The 26505-nt window shown below is 47.4% G+C and overlaps 1 protein-coding gene across 1 annotated transcript; it reads left to right on the top strand.

Moving 5' to 3' along the window:
- The first annotated feature begins 10784 nt into the window (after positions 1 to 10784).
- On the top strand, positions 10785 to 22676 carry CD2 (CD2 molecule). Its single transcript, XM_071433751.1, has 5 exons — positions 10785 to 10953; positions 13744 to 14040; positions 16446 to 16712; positions 18663 to 18782; positions 20178 to 22676. The coding sequence occupies exons 1-5, from the start codon at positions 10893 to 10895 to the stop codon at positions 20375 to 20377; spliced, it is 945 nt and encodes a 314-aa protein (XP_071289852.1). The 5' UTR covers positions 10785 to 10892; the 3' UTR covers positions 20378 to 22676.
- Positions 22677 to 26505: the final 3829 nt, after the last annotated feature.

The following is a 26505-nucleotide window of genomic DNA, read 5'->3' as shown; positions in this document are numbered from 1 at the left end:
AGCACGAACAAAGGTGCCTGTGCTGCCTCTTTGGGTGCCTTTGGTGAGGCTGTGCCATGCCAGCCCTGCCTTCTCTGGGCTGCTGAGAGAGTCCTTAGTGCCAGGGTGCCTCCAGGTGCCTCTGTGGAGCTTTCCAGGTGATGGGAACTGACCCCCACATCATACTCTGGCCACTGGGCAAGGCTGGGAGCGGTGCAGCTTCCACCCCTCTGCTTGATCCAGTGCTGGCAGGAGGAGGGGAGCTCTGCTCTGCGGGAAATGTGGATGCTTTGGGATGTGAGATCCTCCCACCAGTGGTTTGTAGCACGGTACAGAATAGAGGTTTGGATTTGTATCCATGTCAGTCTTTCACAGTGGGAAGAGAGGAGTTTGCTTGTGGCATGTGCTAAGCAGCAACTGACATGAAATGCAATATGTAATCTTTTCATTGTGTAATTAATTTAGGTTATGAATATAAAAGGAGAGCAGAGAATGAACTTACTTGACTTAAGATCAAAGTGAAAGCAAAAGCAAGCAAGAAATGTGCTGTAGAATGGTGAGCAGAGAAAATGGAAGGATCCCTTTAGATTTCTTTAAGCATTCACGATGAGCTCATCCCCACAAAACCATCACGCCAGAAAAGTTCCCACATCCCAGTAATGAAAAAGTGGTTTGTTTCTCGACCTCTACCTCAGGCTGCTGTGCCTGATGTCCCTGTGGCTGTGTAGGTAGCCCTTGGGGTGCTGCCTCAGAGCCCAGCATGGGAGCAGGGACACCAGAGCCAGCAGGACCAGCCCTCCCTGTCACCCTCGGCTCCCCAGAAACAGCAAGAGTAGAAGTTGGTGAGTCTGAGGGCAGATAGACAAAACTGATAATGGCCAGTGGTTGTGTGAACTTCTGATAGAAATCTCTCTGTAGCTGAAGAAACCCCCTCTAGATTTTAGGCATGGACATGGTAAGTTCATGTCACTTTTTATGAATTATTACAGCTCATTTCAAAACAAGCAAACAAGAGGTTCATGTAATGAACCTGTAGCAGGCAGTGTCACAGATTTGACATCTTTAAAGCCATTTCTTAAAATGAAACAGCAAATTCTGGTGCTGTAATTGTAAAATCCAAACTGGCATTATTCCCAGCACGCAGGCAGGAGTGAGATGCCCCACAGCTTTCCACAGGTAAACACACAGAGCTGGTAACAGAAGTGGGTGAGAATGGCAGCATCACCCATCTCTGCCTGAGGTGGGAGCAGAATTCTGTGATGTGTCATTGCAGAAGCTTGGATTAGTGTTTGGATACTGATTGTGCCTTCTGCAGGGCTGCTCAGTGCCTGGGACCTCTGACAAGCACTGCATCCTGCGTGTGTTTTGCTCAGGGTAAATATTGCATTTCCTTTCTGTGAGAGTACATGACTCATCTCCTTAGGCAGAGGACGTGGCTGGAGACAGCAGGGGTGTCTTTACTGAGAACCTAGAAGGCCCTAAGCCCTTCTAGATATTTGTACTTTTTCAGCAAGCAAATCATAGAAACATAGAAAAGTTTGGGTTGGAAGGGACCTTAAAGTTTCATTTAATTCCAACACCCCTGCTGTGGGCAGGGACACCTTCCACTAGACAAGGTTCCTCACATCCCTGTCCAACCTGGCCTTGAACATTTCCAGGGATGTGGCAGCCACAGTTCCCTGTGCCTCAGCACCCTCACAGAAAAGAGTTTCTCCCTGATACCCAATATAAACCTACTCCATTTCAGTTTGAAGCCTTTGGCCCATGTCCTTGCTGCCAGGTGTTAATTATATATATATATATATTTAATATATCTATATGTATGTATATATTTAACGCATGCTGATGGCATCATTGTCACCTTCATGAAGATATTTCCTGCCTGAGGTGGGATTTCAGCCCCAGGCAGCAGAGGTTCCCCCACTCTCCCATCAGCCACGAGGTCAGCAGGAACCTGACTTTATAAAATCATTCATTACACTTGCAAGTTCATGTACAGCTGTAGTCTGCTCATTGTGCCAAACACTAACATAAGGAAAGTTCCCGTCTGCAGAGGTAGAAAATATGGGTGGCCAATGTCAGCTTGTTTTTAAATTGATCTATTTTCCTGGTTAGCATATTCCGTGTCACACTTGGCCAATATCCATGATAAAATACTGAATGGGGCTGTAGTCTAAAGTGTGTGTTTTATAGCTAATATAAATATAGTTACTATTGGAAATTCTATGCAGAATTTTAAAAACTGATGATGGCTACTGATAGTTTTAGTATTATCTAACACTACAGAAACTAGATGTATTATAGGCCAAGAATTACTTGGAGGCAGTTTTCAGCAAATCTTTTGGAATTGCAAATGCAGTGCATTGGAGAGAATGATTGTCTACTCCCATATCATATGCAAATGGAACAAAGAAATACAGCTGGGTGCCTATCCTCCAGCCAGCACTGCTGTCTCATCTTTGGTTTATACAACTTCCTCTTTGAGGCCAAAACATATTTTCCCTAAACTAAGGAGCGAAACAGTTTTAAAAGCTTTTTTTTTTTTTGATACTGAAAAGTCATGTAACAAGGTATCTTCAAACAGACAAAAAAAAAAAAGAAAGAAAAGGAACTTGTGATGGTGTTTTTGGCAAAGAGCACTGAGAGTTTGTGTTGCAGCCCTGTGAAAGAGCCTTAGGCATCAGATTTCTCCTCTGAAAAACCGGCAGAAGATCTATGGGGAGGGAATTTGGGGCAGCAGGGGTGGGATTCAGGGATGTGTCAGGTGACACATTCAGGAAGGTGTGTGATTCACCTGGAGCCAACTGGAGAAGTTGGTGGAGGCTTTCCTGGGGGCACAGATGGAGCCAGGAGCAGGAGCATTGCTGGGATTGCTGGGTGGGACATTCTGAGCCAGGAGCAGGAGCATTGCTGGCTGGGACATTGTGAGCCAGGAGCAGGAGCACTGCTGGGTGGGACTGATGGAGCCAGGAGCAGGAGCATTGCTGGGATTGCTGGGTGGGACATTGTGAGCCAGGAGCAGGAGCATTGCTGGGTGGGACAGATGGAGCCAGGAGCAGGAGCATTGCTGGGATTGCTGGGTGGGACATTGTGAGCCAGGAGCAGGAGCACTGCTGGGTGGGACTGATGGAGCCAGGAGCAGGAGCACTGCTGGCTGGGACAGCCTCTGCTGTCAGGATGACCCGTGACAGGACAGAGAGAGGAAGGGGGTGATGACACAGACTCAGTGAGTGCTGTGCAGGATCCAAAGGGAAGGCAGAAAGGGCACAGGCTTGATGACAGAGGGCACAGAAGTGCTGGTGAGTAATGGCAGGCAGAGATGCTTTTTCTTCCCTTAAATAGGTGGGGAGGCTGCAGGGGTCTAGGCAAGGTCTGTCCTCCATCATCCTGCAAACTCTTCAGGCAGTATGAAATGTTTGTCTGCAGAAAGCTGCAGCTGCTGTTGCTTTCTCCTCACCTGCCTGGCATTTGTCATGGGTGCTGCTCCCCAGACAGATGCACTCCTCTGCCGGTGGCACATCACAGCCCCTCTGAGCCCCTGGGACTGCAGCAACTCCTCCCTCCTCCCTGCCTTTCTCCTGAGCCATTTGCAGGGAATGTGCTGTGCTAATTTTGAGAAGCCCAAGAAGGGGAGTAAGCCCAAATCTGATAGCAGCAAACAGGAAATAACCTTTCTTCTTCCTCCACCTCCTCGTTCTGGCAAACCCTTTCCAGCATCTTTATCTTGATGTCACTTTCTGGAAAGGGTTTTTCTAGATGAGATGGGAGAAGGGTGATGGAAAGGCAGCACTCCATCCAGCCTTTTGGGTACCCTGAATACAGGTGGGAATGTGCCAGCTCTCTTTCCTTCCTGTGCACAAATTGGGCCAGGATTCCTCTTGCTGCCAAAGGAGGTCATGGGGAAAGCTGTGCAACTTCAGCTTCTCTTTGTACACATTTCTGCCCAGCTGTCAAGAGTTTGGGACTTTTTTTCTTCCTTCAGATGATTTGGTGTCTGATAAGGAGTTTTGTTTGCCTGCCTTTTGTTGAGTGTTTAAAGCTTTGCTATTTGGCCAGTATAAAGATCTGTTTATAGCTTTCTCTGGAGAACCAGATGCAGATGAAAAGTCCTTTCTTTGCTGGAGACAAAATCAGGAGTCAACACTGCCATGAATTTTATCTCATCCATCTTAAAAAGTCCCAATGGTTAAACAGCCTCAGCATAAGAGGAAAGTAGATGTTCATTTTTATACTGAACTACTGATGCTGAAGAGCTCAAAGGAATATCAATATAACACAAATAACCATGGCAGCTGTTGTTCTAACCCAGTGCATCCTATCTGTGAGGGCACAAGGCATGCACAGTAACTTTCCATTGAGGTTGCACAGTAAACTTCCTGCTCTGCAAAGTGCCCACTGAAGTTCAGCAGATTTTCACTGAGCTGCTGAGAGCCATGTGTGTAGGGAGCATGGGACACATTAATTAACAAAAAGGCTGCTCTCCAATGATGGAAGTGTAAAGGGATGGCTGAAAAGAATGGTGACACCATCTGACTGTCGGGAGTGCAACAGAAGGAGCTGGGCTGCAGGTACTGCCCTGGTAGAAATGCTGTGAAAACCCACAAGTTGCCACCAGTGCATCACACAGGGCAGGTGCTCATCTGCATCACACAGAACATCCTGCACCTGCCTCACTGAGATCTTGAAAAGCAGAAATTCTCAGAAATGCAATGACACAGCACCTTAGCCATTACCCTTCCCGGCAGGCAGCAGCAGCTGTGGGACATAACTGTTCAGAGAGATGGGCAGCTTTGTGCCTGTGCTCTCCTTTTCTGTGGGAAAAGCTCTTTGCCAACGCTGGTGTGGCTCCTGCTGCAGGTGTGGGGTGTTGGCCCCAGAGCTGAGCCCATCCTGCCACTCTGCTGTCCCTGCACACTGATGTTGCTACCTGGCAGGAGGTGATGCATTTAAATGTAGGAACAGACAAACCTCAGAGAGGCCAAAACCAGGTTCACAGGGCACAGGAAACTTGTAGGATGAGAGAAGAAGCAGGGGAAACTGAGCTGCTGCAAGGATCTGCACTGAGCAGGAAAGAACTTGAATCTTCACTGCATCTCATGGCTCCAGGTGCACATGGTGCATAGGGCATCTGTGTAAGTAGTGTGAAAGACACCAGGGCGCTTTTCTTGCTCCAGAGAGCAGCAGCAAGACTGTGCTGACAGGTCATTCAGATGTTTCTGAGACATTCACATCTTAATTTCCCAGTAATAACAGCCAAACTTCCTTATATGTGTGCATAAAGCCACATAGTGGGCCTTTTGCTTTGCTATCACAGGTCTAATAAATAAACTACAGACACTTTTAGGATCCACAGTGGTGCTTCAGAGGGATTTATGCAAGGTCTTCTAGGAGGAGGGACATTTTATGCCCACAAACATGCCCCCCAGGGGCTGCACCAGTAGGAAAAATGCCAACAATGTCTTGCATTTGGAGGGAAGACTTTCCTTTGTCTGTGTGAGCTGTATAAAGGCCACTCCTAGGAATAAACGCACCCAGGACTGAAATGCATTATCCAGTTGTTTGTGCTCAGTCTCCTGCATCACTCCTCAACCTCCCACCTGCCCATTCCAACTGTCCCTCACTCCTCTCTGAATTTATAGTACTGTAACAGAATAAAACACTGTGCAAAGCATCAGGTATACATGCATTTATTAAGCTGATGGCTTCTGGGGAGTGTCAGATCTTGTCCAAAAGATTACTTAGATGGTGGCAACAACTTGTCTTTCCTAGATGTATTTCTAGGGGCAGCTGTTCTTCTATTATCCTTCTTGGGTAGCTGGTCCATCCACTCTCTCATGATGAAGGGGCACATTGTATTTAACACAGGTCTTTGTGTATTTACCACTGCCAGGACTAGAAGAGGCTTTTATGGTCATTTATCTGGCTTCTGGTATGAGACAGATTGATTGCAGCATGCCAGCAAGCCAACACCTTTTGCAGCAGTGGTAATGTCACTGAATTTACTGGAACAAGATGCTGAGAGTTAGCTCCTAAATCTAGGGCCATTATAGATGATGGAAATCATCAGCCAGACTGAAATGCACCATCTGCAAGAATAACTGATGGGATGCTGCCATCTGCTCCAGCCCCAGTCATTGCTGTGAACCACACACTGCTTGGTCTGAGGGGGATTATATTCCTTCAGAGCAGAAATAAAGGGTGGTTTTTGTGAGGTTTGGCTGTTGACACATGCTTACAGCTGAAAAAGAAGAAAACGTGTCTGAGAGAGAGCACCTGGGGCTAATGGTTTAATGGCATGAAGCTGTGTTGGGGTGGGGGGTTTGGGTTGGATATCAGGAAAAGGCCTTTCTCCCAGGGGCTTTTGGGGCACTGGGATGGGCTCAGCAGGGAAGTGGTCACAGCTCCAAGTCTGTCTGAGCTGAATAATTGTTTGGACAATGCTTTTAGGCTCAGGGTGTGATTCTTGGGGCTGTCCTATTCAGGGACAGGAGGTGAATCTTTGTGGATCCCTTCCACCTCAGAATATTCAATGTGGCCTTATGGACGTTGCAGGGGAATTGTGTCTCTTCAAATAATCAGGTGAGGACTATTCTGCATGGTTCATGGTTTGAAAATGTTAATTTACTTTTCTTGGGAGAAGGATGAAAAAGTTTGTGCAGAGAACTGTTTCAGTATCAGTACTCTGTGTGTTTGTGTCACTATTTCTGGAAGATTTCCATTGTGTATGGGCAACTCAGGCTCTCAGTTAGCTCTGAGGCACTGAGTCAGCATCCCTGCCAAACCCTTGGCTAAAGCTCTGTTTTGAGTTATTGTTCTTCATATTTCCACCACTTGATTCAAGCTGGAGTTTTTCCTTTCTTGGCCCTGTGTGAGGCAGAAGTGAAGAGGAGGCAGGATGTGTCCTCCATCAACCAAGTGGCTGAAACTCTACGTGGGAGCCAGCAGTTCCTTGGCATTTCATAGCAGGCACTGCCCCTTGCTAGGGCTGTCTTCGCTTCTCCCTTGCTTCAGCCACTGTTCACAGTTCCTCCTGCTTTGTGAAAAGCTACAGTGAAGGGGAATGTGCCATCAGGAAGCCCTTAGCTGCCACCCAGGGCAACCCAGATGGAGCAGGCCAGGGTGCAAGCTCAGGAGAGCTCCCAAGAGTAAAGTTACCCTTCCCCAAAGCTCCCCTCCACATATTGCCTCTCTGATAAGCCAATTAAAATCACATTTGCTCTTCTCCTCACACACTGTGCCTCATCAAAGGCCTGGTGAGAGATTTAGAGGTGTGAAGGTCTTGGGTGATGCTCAGTGCAGGATGCCTGACTCACATGCGAATGCCACTTTCTATAACCAAAGTTCCATACCAGAGAAGATGGTACAAGCTATCAGATGGGCTCCAAATCTACTTTTTGTAGGCTTCCTTTTCTAGTATATCAAATAACAGTATTTTTATCACAATTTTTTTTTTAAGTAAGCCTCAGGCATGAATGTTTATTGGCTCATCACTAAGCTGAGAACTTAGAGCTGTGAACAGCTGCATATTGTCTCTTGAGATGTTGCCTTCAGATGTGGGGGGACTCTGTCACCTTTACAAGGAGATGTGAGTATGATACTTACATTCCCTGTGAGGAAACTGTGTGCTGTTTTACAAAGAGCAGAAGTGTAAAGGAAAGAGCAAGCCACAGAAGCAAATGTTCGAGTGCAGCGCTTTGTGGCTTCTGCAGTGGAAACAATGCCTCAGAGAGAGAGCAGAGATGTGCAAAGACCAGCCCATTGTTGCGGCTCTGCTCCGTCCTCTGCTCTCCTGAGTGTCAGAAGATGGGGATGTGTAGCAGTGCAATGGGCTAAACAGGGCTCCAGCATCCTTAGCTTGATGCTAAGGACAGGCCTAACTGAGCCAGGCCGAGCAGCACTGTGCTGGGAGACATCTGCTTTTCTATCATTGCCCATTTTCTAGCTGCCTTTGTTTAATCCAGTGCTGTTACTTCCTGTGTGAGGAGAGAAGGTGTCTGCAGTGAGGAGAAGCGAGTGAGAGCACTGCTATCTACAGCTGTTATCTACAGCTCACCCTATCCTGCCCAGCAGAGCTTGGGCCAGTGCCTGGGCTGTGGCCACACAGAGCTCCAGCCACAGCTCTCTCTGTGCCTTTCTCTCCACCTTGGAGGGCATTTCTGGCCAGTGCTCTGTGCTGGAGCTGCTCTCAGGATGTTTACCCCGTGCCACATCTCTGAAGGTACATGCTGGCTTCTAGGGTTCCTCTGTGGCAGCAGCCCAGAGCTGCTGTGCTTTCCAGAGACACCTTCAGGCACCTTCTCCTCAATGCCTTCTCCAGGGACTCTCCTTGAAGGGAAAACAGAGACATCAGTGCAACAACTTAGAGTGCCTTCTTCCAAGTAACATCCAAAAAATCCTTCTTCTAAAATGGGGATCAAAGCCCAGTCAGGACTGCAGCATGACATTGCCTTGCTTTTCAAGAGGGGAAGGGTAAAGCTGGCAGAATATTGCCATGTCCCCACTTGTCATCTGGCAGGAAGACTGAGCTTAGAGACATGGGTGGCGTTGTCTCTCTCCAGCTGGGTCTGATGCTGCAGGAGGTTTCAGAGGCTGGTTAGAAAAGGGGCTGCTTTTGGGACAGACCATGCACGTGCCAGGATCTCATGGGGAACTCTTGCTGCAGGTGAGTGGTGTGCCCTTTTTGCAGGTTTGGCTGTGCTTCTGGCTCTTGTTACTCAAAGTCTTGCAAGTGGATTTTGAGCATGTGCACTGAGAACTCGGGAATACCAAGGCTTGGTGTCACTTCTGTGAGTCCAGTGACCATGGGGCATCAGCCATTGAGCCCTCACCCTTCTCTCAAGTGCTTCTTCACTGCTCACAGTGAGCTCATTTTTGAACAGATGTTTTATATCCTTTACAAATGGGTCCTTGCTCCTGCCTACCTGTTGCTCCAACAGCAAGCAGGATGTTTGGTGAGCTGATGTGCTGGACCATAGGGGCTTTTGACCCATTTCAGCTGTGAGTTTAGAAGATGGTGTGTGGCACCTGGGCATGCCAAACTGATTAACTGAAAGTAGTGGCCTTCATTATGGATACAGAGAATTTTTTCACACCTGGTTCTACCACTATGGAGCTTTACCTGTCTTCTCTCTCTCACACTCACACACACACACATCTTTCCCTTTGCATTTCGTTTGTACCGTGACAATTCCCACCCCAGAGTGTTGGCAGGGTGACCATGCCAGCAAACAGACACCCTGCAGGGGTACCCTGGAAGCAGGCAGGGGCTTTGAGGGATGTTTCTCTGAGGAAGAAGAAGGGAAACAAAGTTGAGCAGAGCATGGATAGTGGTTTCAGCATGCTGGATCTCCCTCTGCTCTGCTTGATGGACCTAGCAAAAAAACTTTAAAAAACAGAGGAGAAATCAGGGTTGCTGCCTTTACCCAAATTTCTTTAGGTGCTTGGGCTGGAAGCAGATGTGTCCAGGAGTTTGACACAGCTTGCTTGGCTGAGGAGTTACCTGAGTGTGGCAGCCCCTGCCCTCAGCTTGTTTCTTGCCACAGAGGGTGGAGGTCAGGCACAGAAATGTGGTCTTGCCGCTGTTGCTTCCTCTCTCATTTTGTGTATGCCTCCTTTGTGTGTTCTTTGGAAGGAAACAAGAGCAGAAAGAAGGAAGAAAAACTAGCTTTTCCTGCACTGAGTGGTTTTTTTAATCTCATTAATACCAGTAAAAAATGATTAAGCTGGAGAAGGGGAGGTGTCTTACAAGGAAGACCTAACTTCAAGGAAGAGGAATGACATGAACGAACAAGCAAGGTTTATCTACTCTTGTAGATATATAGATATAATGTAGATAAAATGTAGATAAAAATCTGGTGCCACAGATTTCCTTCTGTCTTCTTTCTTGGCCCATGCCTGTCACAAAAAGCTGGAACATTTCAGTGGCCACTGCAGCAGAGGAATTATGGTGGTGAGGATAAGACTCAAAATCCTCATCACTCCATCTGTTTCATACTGGAATCAGGGATAAGGACCTCATTAGCTTCTCTCATGTTTTTGGACCTAGCTCCTCACAGCTTCTTTTCTCTTTCCCACAGCAGCCAGCTCCAGGGCTGGATTGTGGCTGGATCAAGGCAGGGTTCTCACCCCCTTCCATGCCCATCCCTCTCTCAGCTGCCTGCAGGAAGCGTTTGTGCCTCTGGCCAGCCCTGCATAGCCCAGATGTTGATGCCAAGCTGGTCCTGCTGCTTTCCAAGGGAAGTGTGTCTCCTTTCCAAGCCCTGTCCAACAGCCACCTGCTCCTCACTGGGGGCCCTGGGCTTGCTCTCCTCTTGCTGCTGCTGAACCTGTGGGGGAGAATTAGGCTTCCCATCACTCCCCCACCCAAAAACTGCATCCCTCCCACTAGGATGATGGCATGTGGATTGTGAAAAGCCCAGAAAAAGGCACCCGGACGTCTGCAACTCCTTGTTTCTGTTGTCTCATATTGTCCTAATCCGAATTGTCCAACTTATTATTACTCTAATTATATTGCTATTTTTATAACCGTTTTATTATCATTAAACTTTTAAAATTTTAAAAACCCCAAGTGATTGGCGTTTTTCACATGGATGCTGGAGCTGAGCTCTCCAGGTGAGCACTGAGGAGGATGAGGGCCCCATCTGGCCCTCCAGCTGGGAGGACAAACCTCCAGGGCATTCCTGCATTTTAGTGCCCATTTTCTTTGTTGTCTCCATGTTGCCTCCATGCAGATCAAACACCCTGTCGAGGCTTATTTCCGCCCCTGCTAGAAATGAGAAGTGCTGGAGGAGAGGAGGAGGGCACAGAGGCTGCACCGACATGTCCCATCACTGCCTGCTCACAGCAGAAAACCCTTTCACCTGCCAGGAGCTATCACTAGACAAGGCAACACTGGATGTTTTTTGACCCTGAAAATGAACTTTAGGAGGATTTTCCTAGTCAAGTGCTTGATGCTTTTATTTCCCAGTGTAAAATGTGAGTTTTTCTTACAGTTTTTTGCTCTTTTGGGCTGATGTTAAAATTGCATTTTAAAGCATTTACAACTTGGTGGGCTGCTACTGATAAGGAACTTGTTCCACTTTTCCAATGAGTGAAGACATCTGGGTTATTGCTATTATTATTTGATTTAATTTTCAGCCAGGGGGAGGGCAGGACCTGAGTTTCCTATTCCAGTTATAATAATAAGTTGTAAAGAGTTTTGGTTTTAAGTTAATGAGCCTTAATTTGACACATGTGTAATGAGAAATGTCAGCATACAGTTTGCTTTCTGCCCTCGAGGCAGCTTGTACTACATTAGAGATCCAGTTCACTGTGCATTATCGCATGTAATTTCCTTTTCTTATCAAAGACGTGCAAATCTTTTGAAAGTGCAATTTATATTCTTCCATAAATATTAACAGAGTGATAGATTTCAGTGTCTTCAGTGGAGCTGAAGTTTAAGATGTGAAAACAGCAAGCAACTGCATATATTTTTTATATTTTGCATATTATTGCTCTCATTATTTTTTAAAATATTAATCTAAAAACTTAATTAAGGTGTTAACTCATAGATTAGAGAAGGTTTTAAGAGATGGAGACAATACAAGCCTGCATAATTTTTTTCCCCCTCTGTTTCATTCCACTAAGTTTGTATGTATGGCTGTTTAATGCTTTGCTTTTCCTTCAGAACAAAATTAATAGATAAATAAGGATTTCTTCTTTTTATGTACACAATCTATAAAACATCTTCCCCAGCAGAAATAAGGATTATTCCCTCGAATAGAAAATTGTTTCAGAGACTTCCTTCCTTCTCTAAAATTACTATGGGAGCTTTTTCTTTTAACTCTTTCTTGTGACTGTGAGTGAGCTGTAGTCTCTCAGTTAAAACCTTTCTGCCCTTTGGAGCACATTTTAGTGGGCATTTTTATCAGGATTTTTGTTTCATTAGCTAAACAGATTTTTAGTATCATACATGTGGGATACTCAGCTTTCCACTAGAAAGACAATGGAGATCAGATTAATATTTAGAAATGTCTCTGGTCCACAGAGATGCCATTGAATTATCCTTGGAAACTCAGATTACTTTTTTCCTTTACTTTCAGAGAGAAAATATAAGTAGTGTCTTAAAATATAAGAGAAAATATAAGTTATGAAAAGAAATCCTATTACTGACTCTAAATACTTGTTCATGACTGAGCAGAAACAAGTATCAGAAATCAAATATTGGGGTATAATGTGTAGTGTCATCTGTGTGGGGCATAGCTGCTTCCAAGGCTGTTTTGTTGATAGCTTTATTTCAGGACATTTCATTAGATATGTCAAATACCTTGCAAGAAAGGCAACGCTGGAAAAACAACCTCTCTTTGGAGGTGGTGAATTGCCAGAAGCACTACAGCATTAATGTTCTTGTTGCAGAGGCATGCTATTTTAGTTCTCTGATTATCTCTAATATTGTTAGTTTAATGAAATAGCCAGTGGGTTTCAGTTTCCCCTCTGTGGTGCCATTTATCATTATCCTAGATACAAGGAGTGAAGGACTGTAATAAAAATATGCATAAACACAGGTTTTTCTCTCTGTGGGGAAAAAATTACTTAAAATACATAAAATTAGGGCAGAATCAGCTCTGTGTGGTGATGGGAAGGGAAATCTCCTCCTGCTGATTGGCTTCACCGTGTAAATTGAGGAGGAATGAGCGCAAGAAAATGACAAACTAAATAAGCTGTGGCTTCGAGCTCGCGCCAGTGAGCTTATCCCACCTGACACTTGCACGCGGATTTCGCCCTCCTCCCACAGGTTTGTCCACCTGCCACGGGGGTGGGGACAGTTCCTCTCTTGGAATGACCTCCCAGGGAACTTTGCCAAGTGCTGGCTCACCCGAAATGGGGTCTGCAGAGGCAGTGGCTGGAGGGGAGCAGGCAGAGCACCCGGGCACTGCTCCAGGAGTGCATCATCCCCACTGCTGGACACGCGGTGGATGTTTAGTGAACATCCCCTTTGGCAGCCCCATGCCCAGGTGCTTCCCAGTCCTGACACCACCTTGGGGAAGCTCCTACTCATCACTGTCCTGGAGAAGGGACCTGGAATCAAAAGAAGAGAAGATTTTTGGGGATTTTTTTTGGCAATTGCTTTTCTTGTAATGACTCCTGCAGCCCCTCAGATCTTGGTAGCTGTTTCTTCCTGCCTTACTTTCCCCATCAGGATCTTGTGCTAGAAAAATCAAGTGGATGCATTCCAGTGGGGCAGAGTAACTGGGATGGGAAAGGGGGGGCACTGCTGTGGGTGTGCCTCCAGTTCAGTGCCTTACACTCACTCGCAGCTTGACAAGGGCTGCTATTATTATCATCATTGCTATCACTGGGGTCTCTGAAATGATTCTGCTGTCCAGGGATGTGACTGTTTTTGCTGTTTGCAGTTCTGGGTACCAGTCTGTGCCACATGCAAAACACAGAAGTGACCTTCTTTGAAGGAAGGGCTAAGTTCATGTTAAAGTGAATGGGAGGCCATGAATTTTGACATCCAGAGTCACTCTGAGTACAGCCAGGGTATAAATTTAGATTTTGAAAGCTGGGCTCTTAGCCTTCTTGCCCCTCAGAATTAAACTGGATGCTGGCATTTATCTAATGAACAATCAAGAAATATTTTGGAGCAGGGGAAGAAGATGGCATCAGTAAAGCAGAGAGGCTTAGGCAGCTCAGGAAGGGGGTGGCATAGCAAGTGACAGCCTTTTGGGTGACTGCTGTGGCTGCTGTAGACAAATGAGGGGCTGGCTGTGCTTCCTTCCACAGGCTCCAGCAGCAGCTGGATTTACAAGGCAGTGAATGAGACAGCTCTTCTCAGCATCACTGCTCCTGGGAGCATCTACGAGGCCACATGGAGGAGAGAGGGAGAAAGGCTGGTTCAGATCAGAGGCAACAAAGCCAAGCACTTTGTGAACCAGGAGCGGTGCAGGTGCGCCATACTCCGGAACGGGACTCTGCAAATCCAGCGCCTGGAGAAGGAGGACAGTGGCAACTACAAGGTGGAGGTTTATGAGAAGGATGGACAGCTGAAGGCAGAGGAAAATATAAAGTTATTTGTTCAGGGTGAGTTTTTGTCTTTGCCATACCATGCTCAGGACAGCTGAACAAGACTTGGTATTCTCTGTTCTCTCCCGCAGCCTTTCCTACTCAGTGCCCTCCTTGCTGATTAGGAGTGGCAGGACCTCTGTAGGGCTGTACCTTTTCCTTCCTGCCACTGACAGCAGCCTGCCTCTCTCCTCCCTTCTCTTGCTCTGGCTGATGGCCTCAAATCCCCAGCTTCTTTCCCCTGTTTGTCAGCCAGCAGGTTCCCAGCTGTGCCCAAGAGAGCAGCTGTGAGCAGGTTCACACTGAGAGCAGGGTGAGGGTGGTCAGCCCTACTGCAGCGCCACAAACAGTGCTGGGACCCTGAGCTGGGGTGGGATCCTGAGAGGGGCCTGGGCTCCCAGCAGCATCCTGCTTCTAGAAACCTCTGCCAAGACCACAGGAGCCCATGTGAGGTACAGCTGTGGCTGATGCACAGTGGGTTTTGGGTATTTCTGGTGCTGTTTTATGGGTACTGAGTTATGACTTTTGTTCTCCGGCTGCTGGTCCAGCAAGCTGAGAAACTTGTGTTGCCAGCTCCTTGAGGAGAGCTCAGGAGTCCTGATGGCACTAAATGCCTTCATTCAGGCAATGGAATCCCACTCCATTTTTGCTCTAACATACAAAATACCCAGCAGTCACCTCCCCTGAGATAAACCACAGAAGGAGCTGAATTTGCAGTGGAAGAAGACCCCTGTACCCTTATCCTTGCACAACACAACAAATAGAAAGACTGTGCTCTTTGAAGCACAGTTAAGCACACACCTGGGGATTTCAGCTGCTTGGGTTCAAAGCATGAGGGCAGCCTCCATTCCTGTGCTGTATCTTGTCCTCAGAGATCAGAGCAGTAGAGCCCAAAGGTTTTGGGGTGAGTAGGGATGATGGGGATGGCTATTCTGCTCCTTAAAAGCTGCTGTGTCCTCTCCAGACCTCTAAGCTGTAGGACAGCATGGGTTTTTTCCCCAGTAAGGGGATAGCTTTGTTCTGTCTTTCTTCAGTCATCATGCACAGCTTTGCCAACATCTTGAGTTTGTGGCACCAGCTGGGGTTGCAGAAATGATGCCTCATTCCAGCAATGACAGCTGGAATGGTTTTAGCAGGGTTTCTGTGCAATGGGAGGCCCCTTTGTGTCTAAGGGGCTGCTGAGTAGTGAGGGTGTCTCACTGCTTTGGGAGCTATTACTGTAAACAGATTGAGGAAGTTGTCAGAGCCTGATGGTTCTTGCTCATTTTTGAAGCCACACTGCTGCCATTGGGGTGTCCTCATTTCAGGTCAAGGTTAATGCTCCAGCCCAGCTGTGTGCTGCATCATTTCCTCTGCTGTGCAGCAGAGAGGTTACATTACCTCTGACACATGGAAGTCCTGTAGTAACTGTTGGGTGCTAGAATAATTTGTCAGCCAGGCTGGCCCTTTGTTACTAGGGCTGAATAAACAGTTCTTAGAAAAAAAAAGAAAAAAATTGTCTCAATGATATCCTCACCCAACTCTAGCACCTGGACTCTAATGTTTCCCACTGGGATGTTTTCCTGAGGAATAGGTTCCAGTTTGCAGAGGAGGAGTGGGCTTACCAAGGAAAGGGTGGCTGAGGATGTTGTGGTGTGAGCCTTGAGCATGTGCTATGAGCAGTCCTTATGTGCTTTAGAATTTATTATCTCCATAATTTACTCAGCCTGTAACTAAAGGTGGCATTGGCATGTTTTTGTTTATCTGGTCCTAAAGGTAGAAATAATTATTTTTCATTTGCTGTCCCTGCCAGTTGAGGAAAATCCTGCAGGCTTTTCCATCTCTCAGTGCCACCAGTGATAGAGAAACTGGAACCAAAAGGGAGCAAGTTGTTTGCAGGGCATAGGAAGAGACAGAAATCAGTTTTTTCTGTCATAACCTCATTGAGAGCTGAAGTGTCTGTTTTGTGCTCTCCATTCTGGCTTGATGGCCTTCCATGCTGTGCTGTCGTGCCTGCTGAGTGCTGTTGGTAGCATACAGAGCATCATGAGGAGCTTTTCATAGTTTTTCCTGCTTTAGAGAAAAATCTCTCCCTGATGGGCACAGCCAGAACAGGATCAACTTCCTTTGCACCAAAACACAGGGTCCAGAGGTGGAGGGGGCTGTGGCTCTCAATCCTTTCCACCCACCTCAAGGAGACTCAGCTTCCTCCCCTCACCTGCCTGGTGTCCAGCTCTGCTTCACCAGGCCAACCACGTAGGCTACTGCTCTGATTTTCTTTATTGTTCCCTTGTCACTTCTGCAGTAGAGGTCTAATTTGCTCTTCATTCTTCTGTGACCTCATTGGCTGCTGATTTGGGGTTAATTCTCTGTTCTGCTTAGAGCAGAGGCTTTCAGGAGGAGGAACTCTCTCAGATGTGCCTGTCCCTTCCCTTCTTTTTCAGAACCTGTCCCTCCGCCAATCCTCATGGCTGAATGCAGGAATAAAAGTGTGTCTGTCAAGTGTGGAGCCAAACAGAAGGCCAAGGATGAAACAAAAGGGAAGGCCAAGGATGAAGCATTTACAATCGAACTGACCCAACCCAATGGCAGAAAAATCCAAAAGAATGCAACACTGCTGGAATGGCATGGGTGGAGTTCTGGGACGTTCCGATGCGTTGTTAAGAACCAAGTCAGTGAAAAAATGGCTGAAAAAGTATTTAACTGCTCAGGTAAGAAATCTATTCTGTCAGAATGTGCTAGGGTGGACCACTGCCGAGGGCAATGGGGTGTGAGAGGGGCTTTGCTCCTCCCCTTCTCCTGTGGGGAGATCCATTGTGTTTTTCTCCTCTCCACAATCGTGTCTATCAATGTGGTGGTTGCTTGCTACCCATGGGTGTGGATGAGTTCTCTCACAAGGGGAAAAAATAAGCTGCTTGGACTCTTCAGCTTGGCCTAGAAACCAGGAGGGAAGTTCTGGAGGATTTTTCTTTGGGGTTACACAGGTCAGATAAGCACGGTTCAAATGTACCAAGGTTTTCCTATTCAGCTAACCACAGATGCAGCAAAAGGACTGAAAGGGTTGCATTTTAAATGGGAAGAGTCATGCTGAAAATGATTCAGTAGGCAAAAGAAGTCATCACAGTTGTCATCCTCCCACATAAAAATTCTGCAAGTTAAGGCACAAACAAAGGACAGATCACACTGGTGTGACACTGGGTGTGGTGTTCAAAATTCAAAATTCCAGTGCAGTGCTGGGAAAAAGTCCTTGAATTTGCCAGGCTTGGGTTCATCCCACCCAACCATGAGTGCTCTGCTGGAAGCATTTTCTTACTCTAGATTCCTGCTGGAGATGGTGGAGAGTAGGGGGGGCTCACAAGAGCTGGCTCAGTATTTCAAATTTTTACATATTTCTGCCACAGTGAATTTAGGGAAAGTCCGAATCTGAAGGACAGCCCATGGTGTGAGAAGGGAGGAGGGAGCAAGCCTGAAGGCATGAAGGCTTTACTGAAGTGATCCTAGGTCTGCTGATTGTGACTGATGGGCAAAGAGCTGAGGGACAGGATGGCCACTGCTCTCCTGTGCAGCTGTTGCCTCCTGAATAATCCTCCTGATTTCAAAAATAGCCAAGCAATGCATATTTTTGCTGCTGCCTGACCTGATGGACTGCACAGTCCCATTGATGGTTGATGTTAGCATTGGGAAGGGGCAAGCAGGATGTGACATGGACTTTGGAGCCAGGTATGAAAGAGTGCTGCTGGATTGGGTCTGTTTAAGACAAGGCAAGCTATCCCAAACTCCTTGTCTGGATGAGGAAATGCTGGCCAAAGCTGCCCATGCCAGGACACAAGCCAGGCAAGCCCAGGTCTGCCTGCACTGCTGCTATGGGCAGACATTGGCCATCATCTAGACAATTCTGATTTCACTTTTTCTCACCCTCGAGAAATACTCTTTTATCACAGGGTGAATTCGGTTGGAGAGTTTGGGTTTTTTTCTCACATCATTAACAGAGAAATACCAATGATTTTAAAGTACAAACACAGCATTTCTCAGATACCAAAAACCCCCTAAGACCATGGAGCACTACTCTTCCTACACAACTAAATACCTCTCAAATTTTCTATGTAGTGGTGGGACTCTGCCAGCTCCACAGTAGATTAAAAATCCCTCATCTTGCAGTCAAACCTCCTTCTAACCCTGCTGCCCTCTGTGAACACTTGGTCCTGCATTTGAGGCCAGTCACCTTGAATTTTGACCTTTAGAGGCAAGAAGGTACATTTCAGGTGAGCATTAGCTCAGCCAGCTTTTCATGGAAGTGTAATTATATGTGAATCTCTCTGGGCTCCTCTTGCACTCATCTGGGAGAAACAGGCACAGAAAAAGCAAAATACAACTTGGTGTACCACTAAAGTTGTACTAAAACAAGTGGCAATTTAAATACAGTGAGCTGGCACACACGAACACTCTGGTTTCAATTTTCTGCAGAACTTGAACCCATCAGGGAGCAATCAAAATTCTCAACAACGAGGAACAGCAACTTTCTGCTGTAAACAGGTAAAGGCAAAGGGTGGGGTGTCTACTGGTCTGCCTTTACAGTCAATGGAAGAAAATACAGGATTCTAAGTAGATGTTGTGCAAGTGATTTCTTTCCATCTAACATCCTCTTTCATCCCCTTAACTAGGCAAGATGGACTTTTATCTCATCTTAAGCATAGCAGGAGGTGCAGTCTTCTTTGTCATCTTTGTGATTTGTCTTATTTATTGTATCAGAAGGAAGAAAGCAAAAAGGAATGAAGTTTATGGTAAGTATTTAAGAGACTTTGTTTTGCTATCCAGCCACCTAAAATATTAGAGCTTCCCACTGACAGCAACCCTGTGGTCAGGAGCATTTTCTCTGCCCTGACATGAGCAATAACCTGGTTTTAGCGTATGGTGAATCTGTGTAGATCAGCTGGCATTGCCAGTCTCACTTTCTGATACGTACTTTGAGAAAACCACCTGAGTACTATTTTACATTGTGGCTGTTCTCTTTTGAGTGGTACAGATCACTGCTTCAGCTGTGCAGTGACACCATAGCCTCAGTTCTTGGGCCTGGAATTGAGAAAATGAGTCTGAGAAAATGAAAGCTAATATTTTAGTGATTATTTCATGGTGACTAGCCTCTCTGGAACAGTTTGCTGTGAGTTTAAGGCCAACTCAGTGTCTCAAGAGGCAAATCCCTCAATCCTGAAGTTGAGTGATATTTCAGAAACGATGAGTCAGTGATCAGAAGTCAGTCTGTATGAATTTACTTCTTTGTGTGTGAAAATTAATGCTGGCAAAAGGGATCTCTGGCTGCCAGGAGTCTGGAAGTCCCAGCACAGACAATGCAGGGGAGAGTGCTTTGATGTTGCTTCCTGGTGTTAAATCTCACTTTCCCTTTAGTAGCCTCCAAAAGGGGACAGAGCAGCTCAGTCTGGGGGTGTCCATTGATGTTTCCCTGATAAAGCTGATTCCCTCAGCAGACAGGGCAGAGCTGCCCCAAATGCTCCAGGTACCTTGATCTCTGCCAGGCAGCCAAAAACTTCCATGTTGGCCTGGGAGGTGCAGGCAGAGGTGAATTTTGCTGTTCACTGGTGTTGTGGTGCTGGGTGGGTCCCCAGGATGAGGTGAGAGATGAGAAGCTGACTCCAAGTTCTTAGAAGGCTGATTTATTATTTTATGATGTTATATGATATGATATGAAAATGATATACTAAAACTATACTAAAAAGAATATATAAATAAAAAGAATATATAAATAATATATAAATAAATAAGATATAAATAATATATAAAATAATATATAAATAAAAAGAGAAAAGATACATCAGGAGGCTAAACAAGAATGATAATAAAAACCCATGACAGACTCAGAGTCCAACACAGCTGGCTGTGATTGGCCATTAATTAAAAACAATTCACATGCTGGGTAAACAATTCTCCAAATCACATTCCAAAGCAGCAAAACAGGGAGAAGCTGAAGCTTCCCAGGAGAAGAAATCCCGGCAAAGGGATTTTTCATAAAATATTACAGTGACACACTGGCACAGCAGGAACACCTGAGAGTGGCAGCTAAACCCCAACACTTGGCTTTCTCTTGCTTGGGCTGAGGACATTTCCGTGTCTTTCGGACTTTTTGGTGGATGTGTGACTGTGGGGCCCTTGTGTTGTTGCAGGGGAGGAGCAAGCGATGCAGACCCTGCCCGTGGACCATGAGAGGAGGATGTGGGAGCTGTCCCAGGCTCCATCCAAGCCCACCCCGAGGCAGCAGCGAGTGCAGCAGCGGCCGCTGCCCCCGCAGCCCCCGCAGCCCCGGCCCCAGCCACGGCCCCGCACCCAGCCACGGACCCCAAACCCCCCCAGACACAGGCCCTGAGCACACAGCCTGGTGTGTAGCAGGCCCAGAGCCTGTAAGACTTCCCTGGCATTCAGAAGCCTAAGATAGGAAATGCCAGCTCACGGTGACTGGCCTGGAAGCCCCTCTCTTCTGCCTTCAGACCCCTGCTTATCCCTCTGTAAGACTACAGGTCACTTTCCTTTAACCCTTGCTATTGGACAATTTCCAAAACCCCTGAACCCTATATAAAGGGCTGCTTTTGCCCAGCTCAGGCAGAAGAGCTGTCACTGGGAGCCTTCACAGAAGAATCAATGAAGACATCGCTGTGGAACCTCACACAGCCTTCTCCTCTCTCTCCCTGCCTCTGCTTACCTAGATGCCTAGCAAGATAAGAGCTGAAATCACCATGAGCTGATCATCACTAAAGAGCTGATATCGCTTCAGCTTGCAGAGGTTGCCTGTGGCCAAGAACTGCTTGGGAGCTTGGACAGCTGTGCTGAACAGGTCAGAGCTATCCAGACCCCGTTGCAGCCAGCTGGGAGCAGCCTGAACCCCAGAAAAGGCTGCATTACTGGCAGGAGGGATGTTGCTCTCTCTGCTCCACCATTCACTGGGAAAAGAAAGTTTGTGACAGCCAGGAGCCCCTTCTGCCCAGCCCTGTGTAATGCTCAGCTATGAAAAGGTGGCTTTCCTTGCAGAAAATCAGAGAGAGCATCAAGTGGAGACAAGGAGACTCAAGGTGATGGGCATTCATCCCTGTGGCCATTTTTGCATCATGTTAGGATATGGAACACTCAGCCCCTGTGTCTTTCTGTGCTTCACTTGCTTTCAGTGCACCTTGTTGTCCTCGTGCTTCTTGAATGGTTTTCACCAAGAGGAAGCTAAAGCTCTACTTGGACCAAACAGACCTATGGATCTTACAGGGTTTAATCTCCTGCTACACATTAGGACAGCTCTCTGGCTTCAGCATCAAATACATGGCCTCCTGGACCAAAAATGAGTTGTATGTAATTAAATATTTGTCTGAATTTGAAAGGATTTGTGTCATATAATGCAGAGAAGAAAATATTGAAAGGATGTGTGAGAAACTTGAAGGACCTGTGTGGGAAAAACACAAATGGGAAAGGGAGAACTTTTCCCCTTTCTTCCTTTCCCTTTCTCCACTGTGTTTAGAAAAGAAACTATGGGCTTGGATTGCAGCAAGGGAGAGTTAGGTCAGTATTTTATTTTTCTTTTAAATGAAACACTGAGAGAGATTTCTGGGAGAGGTCCTCCAGCACTGGGGCTTCAAAGGGTGGGTGAGACAACATTCTGTGAAGCCTTTCTGTTCTGACAAGGGCCAGGAGAATGTGCTACACAGCCTCTTCAGGGACAGTTTCAACTCAGTTTTCTGTCATTTTTAGGCAAATAAAACAAACTTTTATTCTCAGTATAATTCTGTGGGGCTATCCAGACAATTTTTGTTTTGCTTAGCAGAGGTCTGGTCTCCTTTGGCTTGTGAAACAAAGCATTATAAACTGCCAACCAGCAGGATTGCTGGTGGCACTATCAGAATTCTCAGGGATTTGCATCCCAGGGCCTCCTGTTGAGGGTAAGGGACTGTGTTTCTTGATTTTGCTGGTAAAATCAAGAAACACAGTCCTCAGGTATAACCAGGGCATGATGGAGAGCTGCTGAGAGATCTGCATCCCCAAGGGAGAAGCTGGACTGCAAAAAGTGCACCTGCATCACCTTCCATGTACTGTTCCTCTGGGCCTTGGGGGTGGCCATAGCTGCCTCCACAGGACAGCTGAGGAGCTGGGAGCACAGGCCTGTTTTAGAGCAGTGTCTGCATGGGTACACTCAACAGTCTGGGGTAAAAGGCAGGGCAGGTGAAGGAGGAGAGAGCTACAAGAGGCACAGAGCATGAGACATCCAGCCAGCTGATGGGTCAGGCAGAAGAACACCCAACACCTCTTCCAGGCTGGCCCATCCCACATGTGCCAGGGGAGATAAAACAGCCATGCTTTGTTTCTCCTGAGAAATATGAGTATTTTTATCTTCTGGTGTAAGGGCGAGGAGGCAACTTGTCAGGAAAAGGAAGCCTCTGCCTCCTCCAGAGCTCAGTCACTCCACTTGAACTCTGACAGCAGGAATAGCCCTGGGAGTGCCACTTGCTCTCTTGCCTTAGCTTTCTGCAGCTAAGATTTTTGGGCTTTTTTTTCTGCAGCTAAGATTTTTGGGCTTTTGCTATTTAAAATTGCATTTGGTAAATGTTTCATGGTTTACTTTGTAACATACCATATGCTATATCCCTGTACTGAATAAATAAAGAGAAGACTGGGTGCAGAGGATCTTAGTTCACAGCTGTGCTGGTACTTCAGTATCTCACTTTGTATCAAAGGAGGCAAAAAAACCCATTTTGGTCCCTGAGACACAGAGGCAGGGTGCAGGAGGTGTCACACCATCCCTGGGAGGTGCTGGGGTGCCAGGAGCTGGTGTGGGTGAACACAGCTGCTCTGCCTGTCCTGTGCTGCCAGAGCTTTACTGGTGCTGCTCTGTGGTTACAGGTGTGGGGGTCCTTTCTGGGAGAGAGGGAGGGTTACTGGGGCCTGAAAAAGAAGATTTATCCCAGTTGGGTTGATTTACCCCAAAACACAGTCCTTGGCAGGCAAGAAAATACTACTAGCACAGAGCATGCCTGTGCAATGGAAAGCTCACCAGAACAAAACTTATTTTTCATTTGCTCCTTTTCTTTTGATAGTCACCATTGTTTTTGTGATGTCTCCTTATACAAGTATTGTCCATTGCAGAACATCAGGAACAAACGTGAGACATCACAAAAACAATGATGACTGCCAATGGTCCATGACACATTCAGAAAAAATGCTGACTTATCAAACAAGCACCCAGCAGAACTTCATTTTTCAGAATGTGCGTCGTGGGGCATTCAAATCTCGGGTTTTTATGCTGTAGTGGATGTTTCAGTTCTGGAAAATGAGCTGACATTGGGACCTAAGACATAACAGGATGTGCTTGGCTCTGGTGGTTCTTGCTGTAACATTTCTTGGTTCTTCTTTTATAGATGCATCTACCACTGAGTCATGAGGTGAAGTGTTTTTTCCTACTCTTCTTAAGGGGGATGAGATGAGATGATCAATGCTGGTCTTGTCCTTTTCTGTCTGCTGCCTCATCCCCCTGTTTGAGAGCTGCAGTTTCTGCTGCCTGGGTATTAGCAGGGATCAGTTTTGTTGGTGGTGTGCTCCAGAGCCAGTGCTGAAGGAACGGGATGGAGGGAGGCTCAGCCCATGATCAAAGCAGGTCTGTGGTTGTGCTGTGGTCCTGTAGCACTCACCGGATGGGCAGACTGAGCAGGCACCCAAAAGGGCAATGGTTGGTTCTGTAGAACATACAAATCTTCTATCCCACCATTAACCCCTGTGAAAACAGCAGCACTTGCTGCCCAAACTTGGCCTTTCTAATAAAGTAGCCAGAACCTGCCTGTACCTCTGTTGGCCTGTCCAGAGGGAGGTTCTCAGGCTTCTGGCACAGGCCAGATAATAATTTCATTCCTAAACTAAAACTCTGAGTAAAAAGTCAAGTAGGAAACCATCGCTAGTACAAGCCTTTCTTGAGATGTTTACCAAAATGATGCCATGGGGAAAAGACACTGATTTTGTCCTTATTCTGCTACAGATATTCAGGTGCTGCAGCTGATAATGTAAGAGGTCTGGCCTCAGGATTTTGAATAAGATTAGTTTGTAGTAGCTATCAAGCTTGTGAAATACTGCTGCTGGGCAATCCTATCTCGTGCTGTGGGAAGAAAGATAAGGGTTAATTGAAGGGGAGCACAGTAAGAGGCCCTGTGCCTTGTGGAATTGGCCTCCTGGTTCCTCTGCCAGCCTCAGCTCACAAGAGGAGTGCCAAACCCAACCTTCTCACTCTCCCCCACCAAAGTGCTCCTTCCCTCCCTGCAGAAGGGAGTTTACCATAGGACTTTTCCTCATCCTTCCAGCCTGCCTGCCTTGAGCCATGGATCAGCTGAACCATGGGAGCCTTTCCCTCCCTCAGAGGTGCAGCTTCAGCCTTTACCCTTTCAAAGAGGTGCCAGACCAGCTGCTTGAGGGCCTCTGAAATTCCCCTTGGCTCTGCTACAGCCCTTTCACTCTTCCTTTGTGAGTGGGAGTTGCTTTCTCCCTAGGAATAGCAGGGACACAGGTGAAGGAGCTTTCCCAAAGCATGACATGGCTGCTGCTCCCCTGGACCTTCTGGTGGAGCTGGGGAGGTGTGAAAAGGAGCTGTGAGCAGAAAAGGGCAGGCATGTGAGGAGCTACCTCACACAGTGATCAGTAAAGCATCTGCCAGCTACTGCCCAGGGCCTCCAGGCTGGGGTTCAGGGCAGGGATCAGCTGAGCTGGCCCAGTGAATAAGCCAGGCTTTGTGCATGGGGCACACAGGCCAACAGGGCAGGCACAGAAATGGCTGCTTGAGAAGATGAGCTGGATGGTCAGGAAGCAGGATTTGAGTCACATAACTTTGTCACATTCTCAGTCCTGGGGTGTGGCTTTTCTTTCTGTGCAGAGCTCCCATCTGAAGTGTGATTTACCCTTTGGGCAGGGGCATGAGCTGCCTGCCTTGCTGGGCCTCCTGCTACCCCCTCCTTTTTTCATCTGAGGACCAGCTGCCTTGTTCTCACCTCCTGTGACACTTCCCACCATTACTGTCTATTCTAGTTTTCCTTTGCTACAAAATGCCCACTCAGGCTGGTTTATCCTTCCTCTTTGAATGACACCTCAGGACTCCACCTATGCACATGTCAGCCTAAGGGAGGAAAGGGGACTTCCAAGGTGTCCTCATGGCTTCAGAACATGGTTCCTCATGATCATACCTACCCTGAGAAGCCCTCTCTAGGTTGCTTTGCTGTTGGCTGCCTTTGCCAGAGCTGTCAGGAACAATTCCTGGCTCTGGAAGGAACCTCTTGGCTGCCTTCTGCCATGGGAAGTGCACAACCTGGGCCGACTCACCTTCCTGAGTCTCACTGGGCCTGTGGTGAACCCCGGGCACGGAGCCCATGGTGCTGTGAGGCCCTGCTAGGGCAGTGTTTGATCCTGCCCACCTGCCTGCCACCAGCACTGGCCCCAGTGAGGTGCCAGAGCCTCGCCTGCCTCTGCTTTGGGTGCTATTGTTCGACAGTTTCTGCCTGGGGTGCATCTGAAGCGCAGTTTTGAGATAACAGGAAGAGATAATGCCACAGCTGAGATGCTCATTGGTTGTGTTTCCCACACACTCTTTCTGCCTACCTAAAAACAGCAGGCTAGTGTTTCTGGCTGCTGCCTGGCCTCCCACACAAATGCCTGGTATCATTTCCAGCCCTTTGGTGTGGGGCACGGGGCAGGCGAGCGAGCAGGGTGCGGAGGCAGAGGGGTGCGAGGAGAGATGCGCTTGGTGCTGTCACTGCTGTCCCCTGAGGGGAGCAGCTCTGAAACAACACTGCCTGCAGGCATCCCCAGGCTGATTTCCCTGTTTGCCACTCCCTGCCTCGACAGCAGTGACATGGGGACAGGCAGAGAGGCATTTGGACAGCCGGCCCTGGCAGAGCCCCAGGATGAAATGTCTGGGACCGCCGCTCTAAGCAGCCAGAATTAGACAAACCCCTCTTCCTCTGCTAAAGCCAAAGTGAGCTTTCCCATGAATAATGGCAGTGAAATAAAGGCATGTTTGTTTGCCAACAAGTTCCTATGGAAGGGTGCCCTGGTCTCCAGGTTTTCTTTCATAAAACGTGCATGCACATCACGTTCTTCCACGATGGGCTCTTTGCAAAGCCTGCGTCAGTCTCTTCCCCTTTGGCTGGGCGCCCCAGAGCCCCCTGTGCTTGTTGGAAGGTGTTCTGGAGGATCCTGCTGGGCAGTTCCTAGAAAGGAACTCTGTGCCAGGGCACTGGGGGCTTGCCCTGCTCTGCCTTGGCTCTGCTCTTACTCCTGACTCATCTCACGGTGACTGGTGTGTCCTGTCTGTCCCTTGTGACTTGCCCTGTGCTGAGCAATAGGCACAATGGCAAACCAGGGAGAGCAAGGGCAGTCTGTAGGCTTAGGATGCTCCTGGGATGCTCCTAGTTGTATTGCTGCTGGGAATGGGATTTCTCCTCTTGCATGAGAAGGGAGTAGCTATCAGTTTGTGCTGGCGCAGCT

Source organism: Agelaius tricolor, unplaced genomic scaffold (assembly GCF_023055355.1).
Source record: "Agelaius tricolor isolate 1412-34295 unplaced genomic scaffold, bAgeTri1.0.p SCAF_9, whole genome shotgun sequence".
In the NCBI taxonomy this organism is placed as follows: domain Eukaryota; kingdom Metazoa; phylum Chordata; class Aves; order Passeriformes; family Icteridae; genus Agelaius; species Agelaius tricolor.
Note: the sequence above shows the minus strand (reverse complement) of the source record. Positions and strands in the feature narration are given on the sequence as shown.

What these genes read in the sequence shown, in the direction of transcription:
- CD2 (XM_071433751.1), top strand. Translation starts at nt 10,893, where the DNA reads ATGAACTTTAGGAGGATTTTCCTAGTCAAGTGCTTGATGCTTTTATTT. An exon ending in TTTATTTCCCAGTGTAAAAT is followed by an intron (nt 10,954 to 13,743) that starts GTGAGTTTTTCT and finishes TTCCTTCCACAG; the next exon opens with GCTCCAGCAGCAGCTGGATT. An exon ending in AAAAGTATTTAACTGCTCAG is followed by an intron (nt 16,713 to 18,662) that starts GTAAGAAATCTA and finishes CCCCTTAACTAG; the next exon opens with GCAAGATGGACTTTTATCTC.